The 18,115-nt window shown below is 49.9% G+C and overlaps 1 protein-coding gene across 1 annotated transcript in view; it reads left to right on the top strand.

Moving 5' to 3' along the window:
- Positions 1–18,115, top strand: part of BCAP31 (B cell receptor associated protein 31) — a 38,278-nt gene that overhangs the window by 10,383 nt on the left and 9,780 nt on the right. The window contains exons 3-7 of the mRNA XM_056859489.1: positions 1,732–1,879; positions 8,459–8,614; positions 8,918–8,925; positions 11,690–11,800; positions 17,498–17,598. Of these exons, the coding sequence (XP_056715467.1) occupies positions 1,732–1,879; positions 8,459–8,614; positions 8,918–8,925; positions 11,690–11,800; positions 17,498–17,598 (524 nt within the window). The remainder of the gene's footprint in view (positions 1–1,731; positions 1,880–8,458; positions 8,615–8,917; positions 8,926–11,689; positions 11,801–17,497; positions 17,599–18,115) is intronic.

Consider the following 18,115-nt stretch of genomic DNA (forward strand, 5'->3'; position numbering starts at 1 on the left):
TGCTGACTATATAGGTTGTTACGAATGGATGCAAGAAACATCCGGTTTTAATGATAGCGTGAAAACATTGACTGCTGGTATTAATATCTTGTGTGTGTAAAGTGCCATCAAGTCACTGCCGACTTATGGCAACCCCTTTTGGGGTTTGCAAGGCAAGAGACTAACAGAGGTGGTTTGCCAGTGCCTTCCTCTGCACAGCAACCCTGGACTTCCTTGGTGGTCTCCCATCCAAATACTAACCAGGGCTGACCCTGCTTAGCTTCTGAGATCTGATGAGATCAGGCTAGCCTATCTTAAGTCAATTTAATTTTAAATAAGATAAATAATTTAGATAGAATATAGGATAGAGAATAAATGTTTATACTTTTGCTTAATTAAAGAATGATATTAGATGACATAGGATGTATTAGGGCCCACTCTGTTGTTTAATTGAGGAGGATTTTGTTGTAGATATGTCGTATGAGGAATGTGTGTTGTATGAGAGGTGTATGTGTTTTATTTAAAAAAATAATTGTAATAAAAAAGAACAGAAGAGCCAGGAGCTCTTCAGGGAGAGAGGTGGTTGATCCCATATACAGTTGGCCATATTTGCCTGCAAATGGGTGCATGCTTGCAAGCCAGTGGTGTAGTGGCTAGCGTGTCGGGCTAGGATCAGGGAGGCCCAGGTTCGAATCCCCGCTCTGCCGTGGAAGCTTGGGCCAGCCACACCCTCTCGGCCTAACCTTCCTCGTAGGGTTGTTGTGCAGGACAAGGGGAGAGTGTTGTGTGCCATTTTAGGTCCCCATTGGGGAGAGAAAGGGAGTGAATAAAATAAGCCTGGGGGCGGGGCTGGCTAAAATTTGGTGCCAAGGTTTTTACGAAGGCTGACCGGTCCTGGCCCAGCAAGGTTTTTAGCACCCAGCAAGATAAATTCCTCCTCTGCTTCTGTGTCCTGCAGTCTCAATTTAGGGGATCTATAATCAAAGAGTGAGGTATTCAATTACATGAAGTTTAATTGACGTTCTGGAACGTTTCCCATCAGATTTATGGAAGCTGGAGCGAAGGGAGTCACCCTTGCTGTGCACAGCTGTTTGTTGCTAAATCGTGCGCCCGGATGCCTCCTGTGGGGCCCTTCTCATGTTGCTAAAGGTGCAGGAATCCATCAGTGGTTTGGGGTGTTAAGCACCCCTAGTATAGCACATGGGGCATCCTTTTTCCTTGTGTTGGTGCTGTAACCTTGAGTTTGGAAGCAGCTTTTTTCTGAATTTCACCCTCCTTTTTCCCGGGCCTTCGCATCTCAGTCTAATACGGCTACCCCTTCTTGAGTTGTTAAACTCAGTAACTCCTGGCAGAACATTGAATTTGGGGCAGAGGTTTAATCGGGGCTGGAGGTAAAGTGTTTTTTTCTTTCAGGTTTTCTATTTATTTTCTTATATACGGGGCACAAAAGGGAAAAAAGGGAAAGAATAAGGATATCCAACATACAATTAAAAGAACAGAAATTCAAAAGCAATTCGAGCAGACTACATTACTCTACTTTTCAGCATAATTTTACGGCCAGCTAGTTACCCAAATTATAAAGTAAAAAAAGAGAAAAAATATTCGGGTGAATTGAACATATGAGATGATCGAAAAATGATCCCCTTTTGTGTCCATCAGACATATATAACGTCTCTACAAACAAAATAATTATCTAGATGTTGAATTAAAATTGGCGCTCAGAGCTCTTGACTGTCTTGCGCCTCCTTGCAGATGCCATTCGGGAGATCCGGAAATACGACGACGTGACCGAGAAAGTGAACCTGCAGAACAACCCCGGCGCCGTGGAGCACTTTCACATGAAGCTTTTTCGAGCTCAACGCAACCTCTACATCGCTGGCTTCTCGCTCTTGATGTCCTTGTGAGTATCCAGCCAAAGTTATTGTCAACCAACTCTGCTAGTGTTACCGGAGCAGATCCAGCCCAGATTCTCGTCAACCGAGTCTGTATCTCAGTGCTGGCTGTTGCATGCTTCGCAACTGCTTCACTGCTGGGTTTGTGCAATCGTGGGAGACGATTGCTCCGTCTTGACAGTGCGTTTTAAAGCTGCCGTTATAATTCTCTTGCCGGCACCCAAAGGTTGGGTGGGAAAAGACTCAATTACGTACAGAGATTTGTTTATTTTAAGGCGCTGGTCTCTATATTAAAAACAATAAAAGATTATATTAAACGAAAGCACAAAGGGCAACTAATACAGGTTGATAAACTAAAACCACAGTCCAAACACGTTTCGACCCCCTGGCCTTCATCAGGGGTCTAATAACATCACTTTTTATGCACACCAATACGTATTACAATATGTATTGTAATATGACCAGAACCAACGGGTTGAAATTAAATCAGACGAGTTTCCAACAGTCAGAGCGGTTCCTCAGTGGAACATGCTTCCTCGGGAGGTGGTGGGCTCTCCTTCCCTGGAGGTTTTTAAGCAGAGGCTAGATGGCCATCTGTCAGCAATGCTGATTCTATGAACTTGGGGGCAGTTCATGGGAGGGGGCCATCTTGGCCATCTTCTGGGCACTGGGGGTCTGTGGGGGAGGTAGTTGTGAGTTTCCTGCATTGTTCAGGGGGTTGGACTAGATGACCCTGGTGGTCCCTTCCAACTCTATGATTCTATATATAACAGTATTATAGCAAAATAGTAACAGCAACCTGGGTATGCATGTAGGGATGCATTCCAATTTGTGCCCAATATATTCCATAAAATTAAAGAGCCCACTGTTGTGGAATTCTTTCTGCTTTTTGCTTTCTGGGGTGCTTCAGCCTTTTGTCCAAAGTGTGCATACCAGTATCAACCAGATAAATGGTTGTGTGCATGCCAGTATCAACCCGTTAATTCTGTTGCCATTCATGGGAGACAATTGCTCTAATGGGCAGCCACCAGCTGGCCGAACAACAGTGCGTTTTTTCAGCTGCCGTTATAATTCTACTGCCATTCGGGGCAAAGAGAATTTGTGGCTGAAGGGCAGGGAAGTCACCCATCCCACCCCTGGCAGGGGCCTTTCCCCCAGTTTCTTCTATAAACAACTTAAACTTTCCTGGAGGCTTTTGTGCCTCTTCGTTCACTGTAGGCCTTCAAGCATGTCCCTGCAGCCATAAGGGTAAGAAACGGGTTTGCGTGGGAGCGTTAGTGTGGAAACTGAAGCAGAGTTGGTTTTCATTTGCCGACTTTCTCTACCTTTTACGGGGAATCAAACCGGCTTACAATCGCCTTCCCTTCCCCTCCCCACAACAGACACCCTGTGAGGCAGGTGGGGCTGAGAGAGCTCTAAGAGAACTGTGACCAGCCCAAGGTCACCCAGCAGGCTTCATGTGGAGAAGCGGGGAAACCAACCCGGTTCTCCAGATTAGAGTCCACCGCTCTTAACCACTAGACCACACGGCTCTCTGGCTTCACTAGGCAGAGGCCAGACAACTTGGCTCGATGTTGCAATGCGCCAAGAGCCCATTTGAGGAACTGACGCTTTTTGCAAGAGGCAAATGGGATCTAGGAACCGCTGAAACCCGCGTGCAGATTTAATCAGATATTCAGCAAAGCGGCATGCACCGTCTGAGAGGGGTTTTTCAAGAGGCCGGGTATCTGGTTCTGCTCATTTTGCAAAGCTTTCAGAACTAACCACCACGTGTCAAACTTCACCATCCCTGGATGTCCCTTCAAAATACAAGCCGTCTCTTCCCCCCTTCAGCAACCAAGACTGTTTTTGAAGAAGCCAGTTGGCGTTCCATGTCTGAACCAGCTGTGGATTCCCAGGCGGGCCTGTTCTGCTATCAGGGCTGAATGGAAGCCACCACTTGTAGGACCCTGCGAAAGGCGGAGGGTGCAGGATGCCCACTTTTGAGTCGAGATGCCTAGTGCCAAAAGCGCCAGATTTGTGCATTCTCTGCAGGAGCACCAAATGGGCCCAGAACCTTAGTATGGACAGTTTCAGCCGGCATGATGTAGTGGTTAAGAGCGGCGGACTCTGATCTGGAGAACCGGGTTGGTTTCCCCACTCCTCCACATGAAGCCTGCTGGGTGACCCTGGACTAGTCACAGTTCTCTCCGAACTCTCTCAGCCTCGCCTACCTCACAAGGTGCCTGTTGTGGTGAGAGGAAGGGAAAGAAATTGTAAGCTGGTTTGATTCTCCTTTAAAAAGGTAGAGAAAGTCGGCATATAAAAACCAACTCTTCTTCTTCACACAGAGTATAGTTAACTGTGGAACTCACTGCTGCAGGATATGGTGATGGCCACCAACTTGGAAGGCTTTAAACGGGGAGAGGGTGAAGTCATGGAGGATAAGGGCTGTCAGTGGCTACTAGTCATGATGGATGTCTACTCCCTCCAGTACCAGAAGCAGTATGCTTTTTTAAACCAGTCGCTGGGGGAAGGGCTTTAGTGTTTTAAGGAGAAGGAAGTAATTCCAGAGCACACGGGACCTCTCTTCTGGCTCTCCTGACTTTCAGCAAACTGGAAAATTGAATTATTGAAGAGGGAATTTTGTTTTAAACACGAGACATAGTTCTATTAGCCTGATGAGAACTCTCAAGGGTCCTGATCTGGCCCACGGGCCGTAGGTTTGACATGTTTGTAGGCTCTAAAGCCTGGAGGGTGCGGGGGGGGGGGGGGCGCTTGGCCAGTGTTTGAACCTGGACTCCTCGCTTGACTTCTCGCATTATCGGCCGCTTCTGTTATCAGTTAACAAAACCTCATTTGCATGGCTTGCAGTTTTGAATGGTGCAATTCTTCTGGGAGAATGTATTCGTTTCCTGGAAATGCGTATCTTGCCCTCGGTTGCGCTTTTCAAAAACAAAATCAAATCAACCTGTAAAGGAACAGGTAGTCTTTTACTAGAACAGGTAGTGTTAGTGCCAACCTACCAGATTTCCCATCTATTCTTCCCCCCCTCCTTTGGATACATGCATGCTTTCAGCCGCAAGGGGCCTGCTTCCTCTCCCTGGCTTCGATCTCCGTGTGTGTTTCGGTTAGACTCGTATGCTTCATCTGTGTGAACACATGAAGCTGCCTTCTACTGAATCAGACCCTTGGCCCATCAAAGTCAGTATTGTCTACTCAGACCGGCAGGGGCTTTCCAGGGTCTCAGGCAGAGGTCTTTCACATCACACTCGCCTGGTCCCTTTAACTGGAGATGCCGGGGTTGAACCTGGGACCTCCTGCATGCCAAGCAGATTCTCTACTGCTGAGCCACTGCCCCTCCCCAAGCAGTGGACTGGCCGGCGCCCATAAGAGGAAAGAAAGGCATGCTGCAGCCAGTTCCTACTTCCAGGTCCATTAGCCACATTCGCTTGCTGCTATGAAGTCCTATCATTTCAGGCCTAGTTGACAGATCCCTTGGACAAACGTAGCACCAAGTCCCACTCTCCTGGCTTTCTGCAAACTGGAAAACTGAATTATTGGAGAGGGTTTTTTTTTAAAACGCAGGAAATTGGAAGCAGGGTCAGTCACTTTAAATGGGAGACCTCCAAGGAAGTCCAGGGTTTGCTGATATGCTGAGGCAGGCAATGGCAAACCACCTCTGAGAGGCAGCATGGTGTAGTGGTTAAGAGTGGTGGTTTGGAGCTGTGGACTCTGATCTGGAGAACTGGGTTTGATTCCCCTGCTCCTCCACATGAGTGGCGGAAGCTAATGCGGAGAACTGGATTTGTTTCCCCACTTCTCCACACGAAGCCTGCTGGGTGATCTTGGGCTAGTCACAGCTCTCTTAGAGCTCTCTCCGCCCCACCTACCGGGAAGGGAAGGAGATTGCGTTGGGGCAGCTACAAAATTTTGAAGTTGTGGGATGCTGTACAGCTGCTAGCCACAAGGTGGCAGCATTTTTCTTTCAACGTCAATTGAAAACGATTCATCGTGCTGATGTAGCTCCCTCAGCCCAGGAGAACGCGAAGCCTATGAGCATGTGCAGAGTACTTTCCTACAGTGCAGCAGGCTTTTGCATGCATAGAGTTGCTGTAAAGATGTGTCCTGGAGGCATAGAGCAGGGGTCACTGGGGGAGTGGGGGGGTTAGCTCTGAATTTCCTGCATTGTGCCAGGGGTTGGACTAGATGACCCTTGGGATCCCTTCCAGCGCTGTGTTTCTAGAGGCTGTGACTTCAAGCCTGCTTCAGCATCCCCAACTTTTTGCATTTGTCAGCAAGTTGGCGTGCCCCTCCAAACCGTCCGGCGCTCTTATTCTCCCTCTCCCCTGCTTTTCAGTCGTGTTTACCGTTCGTTCTGCGGCCTGCGTCAGCTGCTCTTGGGTGGCTCGCAGCAGATCCGGGGCACTGCCCCCTTCCTGGCACTGGAGACAAACCACAGGCGCTCGACGTCAGCTCCGTATCTGCCCGTCCAGCTTTCAGGCTTAAAGAGCAGCTGCCTTTTGGCCTGCCGAGGCAGCTGACGGAGACAGCGAACAATGGCCACGGGTTGTCAATCCGCCACCTGGCCACAAGGCCCCGTAGAGTGCGGGACTTCGCAGCTGGGACTTCCATTTCTGTTGTGCATCTCGTAAATGGGGCAGCCTGTTTTGGTTTTGACTCTAGCTTCTTGGACTTTTTTTAGCCCTTAGCCAGAAGAAGAAGAGTTGGTTTTTATATGCCGACTTTCTCTACCACTTAAGGAAGAATCAGACTGGCTTACAATCGCCGTCCCTTCCTCTCCCCACAACAGGACACCCTGTGAGGTAGGTGGGGCTGAGTCAGCTCTAAGAGAGCTGTGACTAGCCCAAGGTCACCCAGCAGGCCTCATGTGGAGGAGAGGGGCAACCAACCCAGTTTTCCAGATTAGAATCATAGAGTTGGAAGGGACCACCAGGGCCATCTAGTCCAACCTCTTGCACAATGCAGGAAATTCACAACTACCTGCCCCCCCACACCCCTAGTAACCCCTACTCCATGTCCAGAAGGTGGCCAAGATGCCCTCATGATCTGCCTAAGGTCATAGAATCAGCATTGCTGACGGATGGCCATACGGCCTCTGCTTAAAAACCTTCAGGGAAGGAGTCTGCCGCTCGTGTGGAGGAGTGGGGAATCAAACCCAGTTCTCCATATTCGAGTCCACCGCTCCTAACCACTACACCACGCTGGCTCTCCATGGTTGGATCCTGGGCCTTGTCCGAAGGGGCTTCTGAGGGGGTCCCGAGCTGGGCTTCGGGCACATATTCGTGGCTGCCTGCATGCCCTTTCCCCCAACAGCGCTGGGCATTGTGCGTGGCCGGTGGCACAGCCCCCAGGCAAACCGCCTGCGCACCCTTCCTTGGCAACTCTGAGCATAACATACAGCTGGGAACTCAGGTTCTGGTGTGTTTACGAAAAGCAGGGCAGGTGCGCAGGTGGGGGGAGGTCAGCGGCAAGGGGCCCGACCAGCAGCCCCGGGCCCCAGCGGCTGCACCCCTCCGCAGGGTTTGCTGGTGTTGGCCCTGTGCAATTTTCCTGTTCTTAATCTCGAGCCTCGCTGGAAAATAAGTTTCATCTCTCTCCTTCTTCCCCTGCCTCCCAGCTCCCGTTTTGCCTGTTCACTTTCATTGCTCAAAGTAGAGCGCGCATCACAGTGACAATTAAATTAAATGAACTGAAATTCATCTCTCATTAAAAGGGGATTAGGGAGGTTTATCAGTGGCCGCAAGCCGTGTTGATTAAAGGGAGCCTCCGCCTTCAGAGGCAGTCAACCTTTGAATACCAGCGCCAGGAGGCAGCATCAGGGGAAGGCCTTTGGCCTCTGTTCCTTCAAATCCTATGATTCTATACACTCATCAGGGGTGCTCTAGGCTGATCCTGCATTGAGCAGGGGGTTGGACTAGATGGCCTCTATGGCCCCTTCAAATCCTATGATTCTGTACCCTTGTCAGGGGTGCTGTAGGCTGATCAGGCATTGAGCAGGGGGTTCGACTAGATGGCCTGTATGTCCCCTTCCAACTCTAGGACCCTACTGTATTTTGAACTGCACTTCCCAAGCCATTTGAGAATCGGGCTCCTGTTTTGAAGCCGTGCTATTAAAAACAAATCTTGTAAAAACAAAATGAACAAGTGGGGCCAAAGTGGTGCTTGGGGGGTGGGATAGAGCCGCATTGAGTGCATCTGCTGTTTTACTGCCTGTGCGGCAAGAGCATGCCACATCGATTTGCTGCCACCTGCCGGTATACGGGCGTGACCCTCCTGAAGTTCAGTGTGGCAGCCCTTGATTGGCTAGGGTTGCCAGACTCCAGGTGGAGCCTGGAGGTTTCCTGGAATTACAGCCAGCTCAGTTCCCCTGGAGGAAAGGGCTGTTTTGGGGGAGGATGGCCCCTATGGCATTACACCGGGAAACCAAAAAACATTCACGTGACTCACTTTATTACAATATTCACTTTACTGCGGAGGTGTGGAACCAACCTGCAGAACCTCCGAGGAATACCTGTACTCGTTTCTTGTCCCTGCTGTTCACTCTGCCGTTTGATGCTCTCCCTGCTTCTGTCTCCCCCCCGCAGCTTGCTGAGACGTCTGATCACTCTGATCTCCCAGCATGCCACCACCCTGGCCTCCAACGAAGCCTTCAAGAAGCAGGCGGAAGGCGCCAGCGACGCTGCCAAGAAATACATGGAGGAGAACGACAAGCTGAAGAAGGTATCAGGCGGAGCCAGGGAGTGGTGGGGGGGTGGGGGAATTTGGGGTTATCGGGTATTCCCAGGATGAGATCAGGCTAGCTTCAGTCATCCAGGGTCCGACATGCTTTACCCACCTCCCTTTTCGTAGCAGTAGCGTTCTCAATGGGTTAATCTCCTTTTGGGGCCGCCTTTTGCCAGGGCCCTATGTGGGCGACTTTGCCCTGCTAGGCAGCGGTACCAGCAAATGTAAAGTTACGCGTAGCATCCCTGCTGGGTGTTGGTAGAAACATGCTGGCCGCTTCTTAAGGCACTCTGCTCAAAAATGGCGTTGGGCTGTTAAAGTGGCGATAGCCAAGATACACTGCCTTTTCCCCCTCCCCAATTATTAAACCTACCTCATAGGGTTGTTGTGAGGATAAAATGCGAAGAGAAGAGAATGATGCATGCTGCTTTGGGTTCCCCGTTGGGGAGAAAGGTGGGGAGGGAGGAAGTCTAATAGGGCTGGTGTAACTTTCACCTACAAGATATGTTGTACAGGATCTCTTTATGTTTTTATTTTGTTTTAAATAAATTTTTATTTGTATCGCAAAAAAGAAAAATACAAAACGCACACTAAACACCACAATACGAAACGAAACACCACACATACAGTATTTCAAACCTTCCAAAATGTGCCCTATAACAAGCCGCTCTCTACAATAACAGTTAGGTTATTGAAAATGTCTGCATTAGGAGACCATATTGAAAATAACTCCGATATCCCTTAGTTAAAGTAAACTGTACAGCATAATGGTTTTTGATTCATTTGCACCCTACTTATTGTTCTACTCCTTAAAACCTGATCTACAATTTTCTTTGAATGGCCACCTATTAATATAAGTAATATACTTAACGTGTCTACGGAACAAGCACTTGGACTAAATAACAGTTTGACATAAGCATAAAGCAAGACTATTTAAAGTTACTATTTCCCACTTTAGATAAAACACCTTTAAAATTTATACTGTACTGTTCTTAGCTAGTCAGTCAATAGTTGATACTTGTCTACTCTAATTATTCTAATACAGAGCTACAGTTTTACGTAATCATAACAAGATGTCCATTTTCCTTGGAGCTCTTCTAAAGGTCTTTTATTCAACAAATAAGTCAATTTGGCCATCGCTGCATATTCTTCCATTTTTTCTGTCCATCTTTCTATCTCTGGAATTTTTTCTTAGAATCATAGAATCATAGGGTTGGAAGGGACCACCAGGGTCATCTAGTCCAACCCCCTGTGCAATGCAGGAAATTCACAACTACCCCCACCCACCCCCCAGTGACCCCTACTCCATGCACCCAGAAGATGCCCAAGGTGCCCTCCCTTTCATCATCTGCCTAAGGTCACAAAATCAGCATTGCTGACAGATGGCCATCTAACCTCTTCTTAAACACCTCCAGGGAAGGAGCGCTCACCACTTCCCGAGGAAGCCTGTTCCACTGAGGGACCGCTCTGTCAGAAAATTCTTGCTTCCATGTTGATGCCAAAATGATTCTGGCTAGGATCTCTTTGTGTTGAGAACTCCCAGTTCGGCCTGTGCCGAGAACCAGGTTTAAGACTTCCGGTAAGATGCTGGCTGCGTAGACCTGCCTCAAGGAGGCAGCAGAGACCTGTGGCGGACCGGGAATTTTCCTGAGAACCCAGTTTAATTAGAACTGCCTGGGGCAGATAACCTTGGCCCCCTCTGAACAGCCTGGGTGATTGCTGCATGTTTACGATGGCTGGCATTTTTGAAGAGATATCGAAGATAAAAATGCAAAGAAAGAAAGAAAAGAAAAGCATTCAAGGCTACTTTGGTTATTGCTTGACTAGATGGTTATTGCTTGACTAAAATATATATATTGCACAAGGATGTTTTTTATGCTCTAATTCACCTGAAGTCTCCTGAGTTTGACTTACTTTTTGTCTTTCTGGAATGCTGGCTGTCTCCCAAGTTCTCGCTGCCCAGAGACCCTTGGGCCCATCTTTTGAATGCGGGCCCTGCTGGAGGCCTTGTTTAGTGTGTGGTTGGGGGTACAAAGATGTGCCGAAGCTCAGCCTTGCTGAGCAATCTGCCCTGGCTGTGTGTGTGTTAGGAAAGGTTTAACGTTGGGAGCAAACTAGGCTTTGTTCGCGATCAGCGCAAACCCAGTTGGTTGAGGGGCTTTGCGTGTTTTTTGCCCTTGCTTGAAGACTGAATACGGACGCCTTCAGCTAATGCCGTTTTGCTCTGTGGTGTTAGAACATGAGAAGATAAGGAAAGCTCTGCTGGATCAGACCGAGGCCCATCAAGTCCAGCACGGTGGCCTCTAGGAAGCCCACAAGCAAGACGACTGCAGCAGCTTTCTCCTGCCTGCGTTCCACACCACTTAATATCATAGGCAAGCTCCTCTGGAGAGAATGGGTATGCATCACAACTAGCATCCATTTTGACTAGTAGCAATGGATAGTCCTCCTTAAGAACATAAGGAAAGCCCGGCTGGATCAGACCAAGGCCCATCAAGTCCAGCAATCTGTTCACACAGTGGCCAACCAGGTGCCTCTAGGAAGCCCACAAGCAAGACAACTGCAGCAGCATTGTCCTGCCTGCGTTCCACAGCACCTAATGGAATAGGCATGCTCCTCTGATCCTGGAGAGAATAGGTCTGTGTCATGACTCATCTCTGTTTTGACTAGCTATGGATAGCTCCATCCTCCATAAGAACATAAGAAAGGCCCTGCTGGATCAGACCAAGGCCCGTCAAGTCCAGCAGTCTGTTCACACAGGGGCCCACCAGGTGCCTCTAGGAAGCCCACAAGCAAGACGACTGCAGCAGCACCATCCTGCCTGCGTTCCACAGCACCTAATAGAACAGGCATGCTCCCCTGATCCTGGAGAGAACATCTGAGATAATAAAATTGTGACTCCTCCAGTGGAAATCCCAGAGGGTAGCTATGTTAAAGTCCGTTGCGGCAAAAATATATGGTGTTTTGTGGCACTAAAAAGACTTTATTCCGTTAAAGGTTTTCAGGGGCTTTGAGAAGCTGACCCCAATTCATTTATTCTTTAATGCATCTTCCTCGTTTCTCCTCCCCCAAACAGGAATTGAAGTTGGCAGGGGTTGACGTGGGAGATCTGACTGCCAAAGGTGCCGGAACTCAGGAAGAGAACAAAGCTCTGGAGACAGAAGTCAGGAAGCTGAAGGATGAACTATCTTCCTCCAAGAGAGGTGAGGATCTGTTAGGGGTTGGAGTGGGGGTTTCCTTGCAGGTATAATACTGAAACCATGCTCTGATTTGGGGGGGGCACATGGTTTCCTTGCTACTGAAACGGTGACCTATCCACCCCGTCGATGCCACCTTCTTCCAGCTTTGCAGCTTGCCGGGGAAGGAAATGGATTACTTTGCATGTTCTCCCTCCCACCAACTCTGGGTACTGGCTGGAAGAGAGTGGAAGAGAAAAGACCGCTTCTATTAATAGCCCTAGGACTGTATGTCCGTGAGCCTTCCCGACGGGCCGTTTTGAAACGCCCCATTCCTTTTTTGTCTCGTGGCTTAAAATAATTTGCTTGGCATCATGTTTTTTGGGACTAGGTGGGCCAGCCCCGAAGCGTGTGTTTGTAAACACTTCGCTTTCTCTGTAGTAGGGAGGTCTGCGTCTCTTTGCATACGGCGTTCTGACGCCCCACGTACTGTAGTCATGCTATGCAAACACCCCCCCAAACGTGTGCCCTCTGGACATAGGAGAGAGAGCGTGGTGTAGTGGTTAAGAGCAGTGGTTTGGAGAGGTGGAGTCTGATCTGGAGAATCGGGTTTGATTCCCCACTCCGCCACATGAGCGGCGGAGGCTTATCTGGTGAACTGGGTTGGTTTCCCTGCTCCTACACATGAAGCCAGCTGGGTGACCTTGGGCTAGTCACAGCTCTCTCAGCCTCACCTACCTCCCAGGGTATCTGTTGTGGGGAGGGGAAGAGAAGGTGATTGTAAGCCGGTTTGAGTCTCCCTTAAGTGGTAGAGAAAATCGGCATATAAAAACCAACTCCTTCTTCTTAAGCTGTCTGTGATGTTGGTGGGGTGCAGCCCAAGCGGAATCAGCACACGGGTCAGGTGCTTGGGTAATAGAATCGAACTTCTCAGGCCGAGCACAGCTTGGTTTTGGACTCGGGCGGCTCCCTTCCCACGGGGAGCGTCGCTTCTTCCCAGCAGGTAGCTGGAAACATCAGCTGCCGTTAAACGCCCGGGCGGAAGGGGGGGTCAGAACACACAGTGCTGGTTTTCAGAAGCTCTGGTTACCGTTTTCTTTCTCCCCACCCTTGGTCTCGGTGTCTTTAAAATAACACAGGCACAAAAAACAGCGGGTGGATGTTCTCGATTGCAGTCCAAGCCGGTTTGAGCAGCTTCGGTGGGTCTCATGTCCAGAGCTGGCAAGCCAGAGGGGTTGACATCAGCCCAAGAGGAATCCTGCGCTGGCTTGGGTGGCGGCCTGCCCTCCTGACTTTCTCGCCTCCCCGGGGCTCATGTAACAGCTCTTGTTCTTCCATTCTGTCCCGCCCAGGCTGTGCACATGGCACCATGCCCAGGCAGGCCTAGAGAGCCAGCGTGCTTCAGTGGGCAAGAGCAGCGGACTCTAATCTGGAGAACTGGGTTTGATCCCTCACTCCTCCACATGAGTGGCAGACTCTGATCTGGAGAACCGGGTTGGTTTCCCCACTCCTACGCATGAAGCCTGCTGATTGACCTTGGGCTAATCACAGTTCTCTTAGAGCTCTCCCAGCCCCACCTGCTTCACAGGGTGTCTGTTGTGGGGAGGGGAAGGGAAGGAGATTGTAAGCCGGTTTGATTCTCCTTAAAAGGTGCAGAGAAAGTCAGCGTATAAAACCCAGCTGTTCTTCTCCAATAATGGCCTAGGTTAGTGGTCGGCAAACTCATTAGTCAACAGAGCCAAATATCAACAGTACAATGATTGAGATTTCTTTTGAGAGCCAAATTTCTTAAACTATATAGGTAGGTACACTGTTTATATGTTCAACATAGAACACTGACCTTTTAGGGGAGGGGCCGTGGCTCAGCAGTAGAGCATCTGCTTGGCATGCAGAAGGTCCCAGGTTCAATCCTCTGCATCCCCAGTTAAAGGGATTAGGCAAGTAGGTGATGCGAAAGACCTCAGCCTGAGATCCTTCCAGTCTGAGTAGACAATACTGACTTCCGATTCAGTAGAAGGCACCTTTATGTGTTCACGGATCGTTTCCGTTGCCACACCCCGCAACACTTTGACAAGTTTCAGCTCCAAAATTATTCACCGAGTGCACGGGAGGTTTTGCCTTGTGCATCTACGGAGCAGCAAAGCCATCTTCCCCCATGCGCGTCCTCCAAACTCAAAATTAAGCCCCCCTGCAGAGTTTTGAGAATTTGGTCGGGGGGAAATGTGCATTGTGTGTGTTAAGTGCCAGCCTGGCCGCGGCAAGGGAGACTGCGGGGCAGAAGGCAGTGCCCCTGGCCCGCTCTTCCCTGCGTCCCCCCCTGCCCCGCACCTACCTCGGCCGCAGCCGACTCCCTGTGGCTCCTCGCCATCCGGCTCCAGGGGGTGTGCTTCCCCAGCCCTTCCTCCAGCCAGCCTGGCCTGCCCGGGCCGCGACCCCGCACCTTCCCCCAGGTGGAGGGCCGCGAGCAAGGGGGGAGCAGAGGTGAGGCGACAGCCGCTCGCCGCCTCCACCTGCAGGGAGGAGCCGCAGCGCACCTCCTCTGCCTCCTCGAGAGCCGCACTCAACCGGCCAGAGCTGCATGCGGCTTGAGAGCGGCGTTTTGCCGACCACTGGCCTAGGTAACCATATGTTTTCCAGGTAGCTTTGTTTTTCCCCTTTTTGAAGAAGATGATGAAGAAGAATTGGTTTTTATATGCCGACTTTCTCTACCACTTAAAGGAGGATCAAACCGGCTTACAATCACCTTCCCTTCCCCACAACAGATTTATATGATCTGTAATTTATATGATCATGCCCGCACAGGTCCATTGATTCAATCACTAGTGGACTGCCCCAGATCTCTGAGAAAACAACGTCTAGCACGCCTCCTATCGGACGCAATAGTTAACCTATCTGCTAGCATGGCCAGATTTGCTTGGTTAGCAATGAAAATAAGGCAAAGGCTATTCAGTAGCCAAGCAAATTGGGAATATGTATTCTGCGTACTGTATTTATCTATATACTTAATGTATGTGCTTTCTGATAGACTTATTTTACCAAACGTCTGCTATTATTAAGCATTCCAGTTTTAATACTGTACTGCTTTCGACTGGCCCAAGGACACCCAGCAGGCTTCACGTGGAGGAGTGGGGAAACCAACCCGGTTCACCAAGTTAGCGTCCACCGCTCATGTGGAGGAGGGGGAGAATTGAACCCTGTTCTCCAGATCAGAGTCCACCGCTCCAAGCCACCGCTCTTAACCACTACACCACGCTGGCTCCCAAGTTCTAATCTGCTATGGAAACTTGCTGGGCGACCTTAAGCAAGACACCCCCTGTCAGCCTAGACTACCTTACAGGGCTGTTAGGGTGAAATGGAGGGCGTGGAGGACAACCGGCCAGAGGACTTGGTCTTCCCTGGTTGGTCAGTCTAGCATTGACAAATCTAAGGCATCTGAGAATTCTCCCAGCCTCCCAGATGAGCCACCGGCTGAAGAAGGAAGTGTGGAATGTCGAGCTTTGTGCCGAGATCTGTTTCCGTCCTGACAGATAGGCAAGAATGCAAACCTGGACCACTGAAGTCGAGGATTTTATGGCATTGCTGCTTCGCCCTTTCTCCGGGAAATTTAACGAGTTATACGTGGAGGATTCTCGTTTTTATTCCTGTACTTCTCCCTGATTCGGCAGAAACACTGGTCCAAGGTCACTCAGTGAGTGTCAGGAAATTTGCAAGTTACCCTAGACAAAGTCCAACCTTCTCTGTCCCGGGCACCGCACGGGTGTGTCCTGACTTAACTGTCGTCCTTTGGTTCCATAAGTGCCATCCCTGTTGTGAGTTAAATCTCCCTCCCCCAGTTTTTCCAGCCCGGATCTCGAAGGCCCAGGCCTAGCCCGATCTTGTCAGCTCTTGGAAGGCCGCTAAGCGGGGTTGGCCCTGGTTTAGTACTTGGAGGGGAGACCATCGAGGAAGTTCAGGGTTTGCTACACGGAGGCAAGGAATGGCAAACCATCTCTTGTCTTGAAAGCCCTTTGAAGGGTCAGCATAACTGGGCTGTGACTTGACAGCACTTTCCTAGAGCCAGCGTGGTGTAGTGGTTAAGAGTGGTTTGGAGCGGTGGAGGACCAAGGCTCGATTCCCCACTCCTCCACATGAGTGGCGGATGCCAATCTGGTGAACCGGGTTGGCTTCCCCACTCCTAGATGTGAAGCCAGCTGGGTGACCTTGGGCTAGTCACGGCTCTCTTAGAGCTCTTTCAGCCCCACCTACCTCACAGGGTGTCTATTGTGGGGAGGGGAAGGGAAGGTATGCACATGAAGCTGCCTTATATTGAATCAGACCCTGGGTCCATCAAAGTCAGTATTGTCTGCTCAGACCGGCAGTGGCTCTCCAGGGTCTCAGGCGGAGGTCTTTCACAACACTTATGTGCCTAGTCCCTTTTAACTGGAGATGCCAGGGATTGAACCTGGGACCTTCTGCATGCCAAGCAGATGCTCTGCCACTGAGCCACAGCCGGTTTGATTCTTCCTTAAGTGGTAGAGAAAGTCGGCATATGAAAACCAACTCTTCTTCTTCCTTCCATCAGTGATTTCAAATATGCCTCTAAAATGAAGGAAACAATAAAAAAAACCTAAAAAACTCTCCGAGCACAACAAAGTGGTTAAAAAGTCTGAATAACTCCTACTTGCCTTCTGAGAAGAACATTCCCACGTGACTGTTTCTAGACAGGATAACAGTAGCGTTTAAACTACTGATCAAAGATCTGGATGGTTCTTGAGCGTAGCTCCAAAACTGATGCACAAATCCTGCACCAGCTGGGGGAAATTCATCAGCACGTTTCTGATGCATAGACCGCTCCAAAACCCAGGGTGGAGTGATCTCTCATTTAGATCTGTAGACGGTAGTGGAAATGCTATACCATCTTGCCACTTTAATGGACGCAACTTGCTGGAAATAACTTTCTCACACAAATGAGTTTCCTTCTAGGAACGGTGGGAAGGGTTGGTGGAAAGTCCTCATAGGGCAGCTTTTATTTATTTATCTTGTGATTTATAGCCCACCCTCCCCGGCCAAAGCCGGCTCAGGGCAGGTAACATCATACAAGATACAATAATATAATCAGCAATAAAATTAGCCAAAAAAATCTAACTTTAAACCATAAAATCCCAAATTTAAAACTTAAACACTACTGAACTTTCCTCTGCAAACTCTCCTCTGAGAATGTTCAGACTGCAGTCTTTATAGTCACATAAGAGGGGCTGTAAACTTCCATGTGCACCCCCGGATAATTTTTTTGAAGAAGAGTTGGTTTTTGTTCATATGCTGACTTCCTCTACCATTTAAGGAAGAATCAAACCAGCTTACAATCACATTTCCCTTCCCTTCCCTACAACAGACACCCTGAGAGGTGGGTGGAGCTGAGAGAGCTGTGACTAACCCAAGGTCACCCCGCTGGCCTCGTGTAGGGGTGGGGGAAAAATCCAGTTCACCAGATTAGCCTCCGCCGCTCATGTGGAGGAGCGGGGAATCAAACCCGGTTCTGCAGACCAGAGTCCACCGCTCCAAACCACCGCTCTTAACCACAACACCACGCAGCCTCTTCTTTTGTAGAGTCTCATTAGCTAGATTAGGTTCAGTGGAGGTCCACGGGTAGTCCGCTAAGTGGACGAGAGGAAATGGTAAAACCAGGGCATGCCGGAGTATGTGGAAAGGGATTCTGATGCAAGTGTTGTTGTTTTTCCTCCCCAGCCTTGGAGAAGGCCGAGAGTGAGGCGCTGGCGATGCGCAAACAGGCCGAAGGGCTGACCAAAGAGTACGACCGGCTGCTGGACGAACACTCCAAGCTCCAGGTGCTGTGGTTTGGGGGAGGGAGGGGGTCAACAAAGATCTGTGTCGCGGCAGGAATCTGCCCAGCAGGGCCTTGCCCGCATACCTGCGTACGATTACCGCTTCGTGGTCTCTGCGCATCGCACAGATGGGCTTTGCGCCTCTGCCGAGTGGCAAGTTGAAAACCTTTAGAGCAGTGGTTCCCAAACTTTTCAGACCACCGCCCCCTTGGATCTACAAACACAACCCCAGCGCCCCCTACCCTATCCCAACAACAGAGTTGAAGGGGCTCACCTCTAGCGCCCCCCTGCTTCCTTCCTGCCTCTTTGTGGCCCCCCTAGCTAATCCCACCGCCCCCCAGGGGGTGGTACTGCCCATTTTGGGAACCACTGCTTTAGAGCTAGCTTTTGGATGGGATAAGTGCCCCGTGGCGCAGAATGGGAAGCTGCACTACTGCAGTCCAAGCTGTGCTCACGACCAGCATTCGAAGTCGGTTTCAGGTAGCCGGCTCAAGGTTGACTCAGCCTTCCAGCCTTCCAC

Source organism: Euleptes europaea, chromosome 1 (assembly GCF_029931775.1).
Source record: "Euleptes europaea isolate rEulEur1 chromosome 1, rEulEur1.hap1, whole genome shotgun sequence".
Classification (NCBI taxonomy): Eukaryota; Metazoa; Chordata; class Lepidosauria; order Squamata; family Sphaerodactylidae; genus Euleptes; species Euleptes europaea.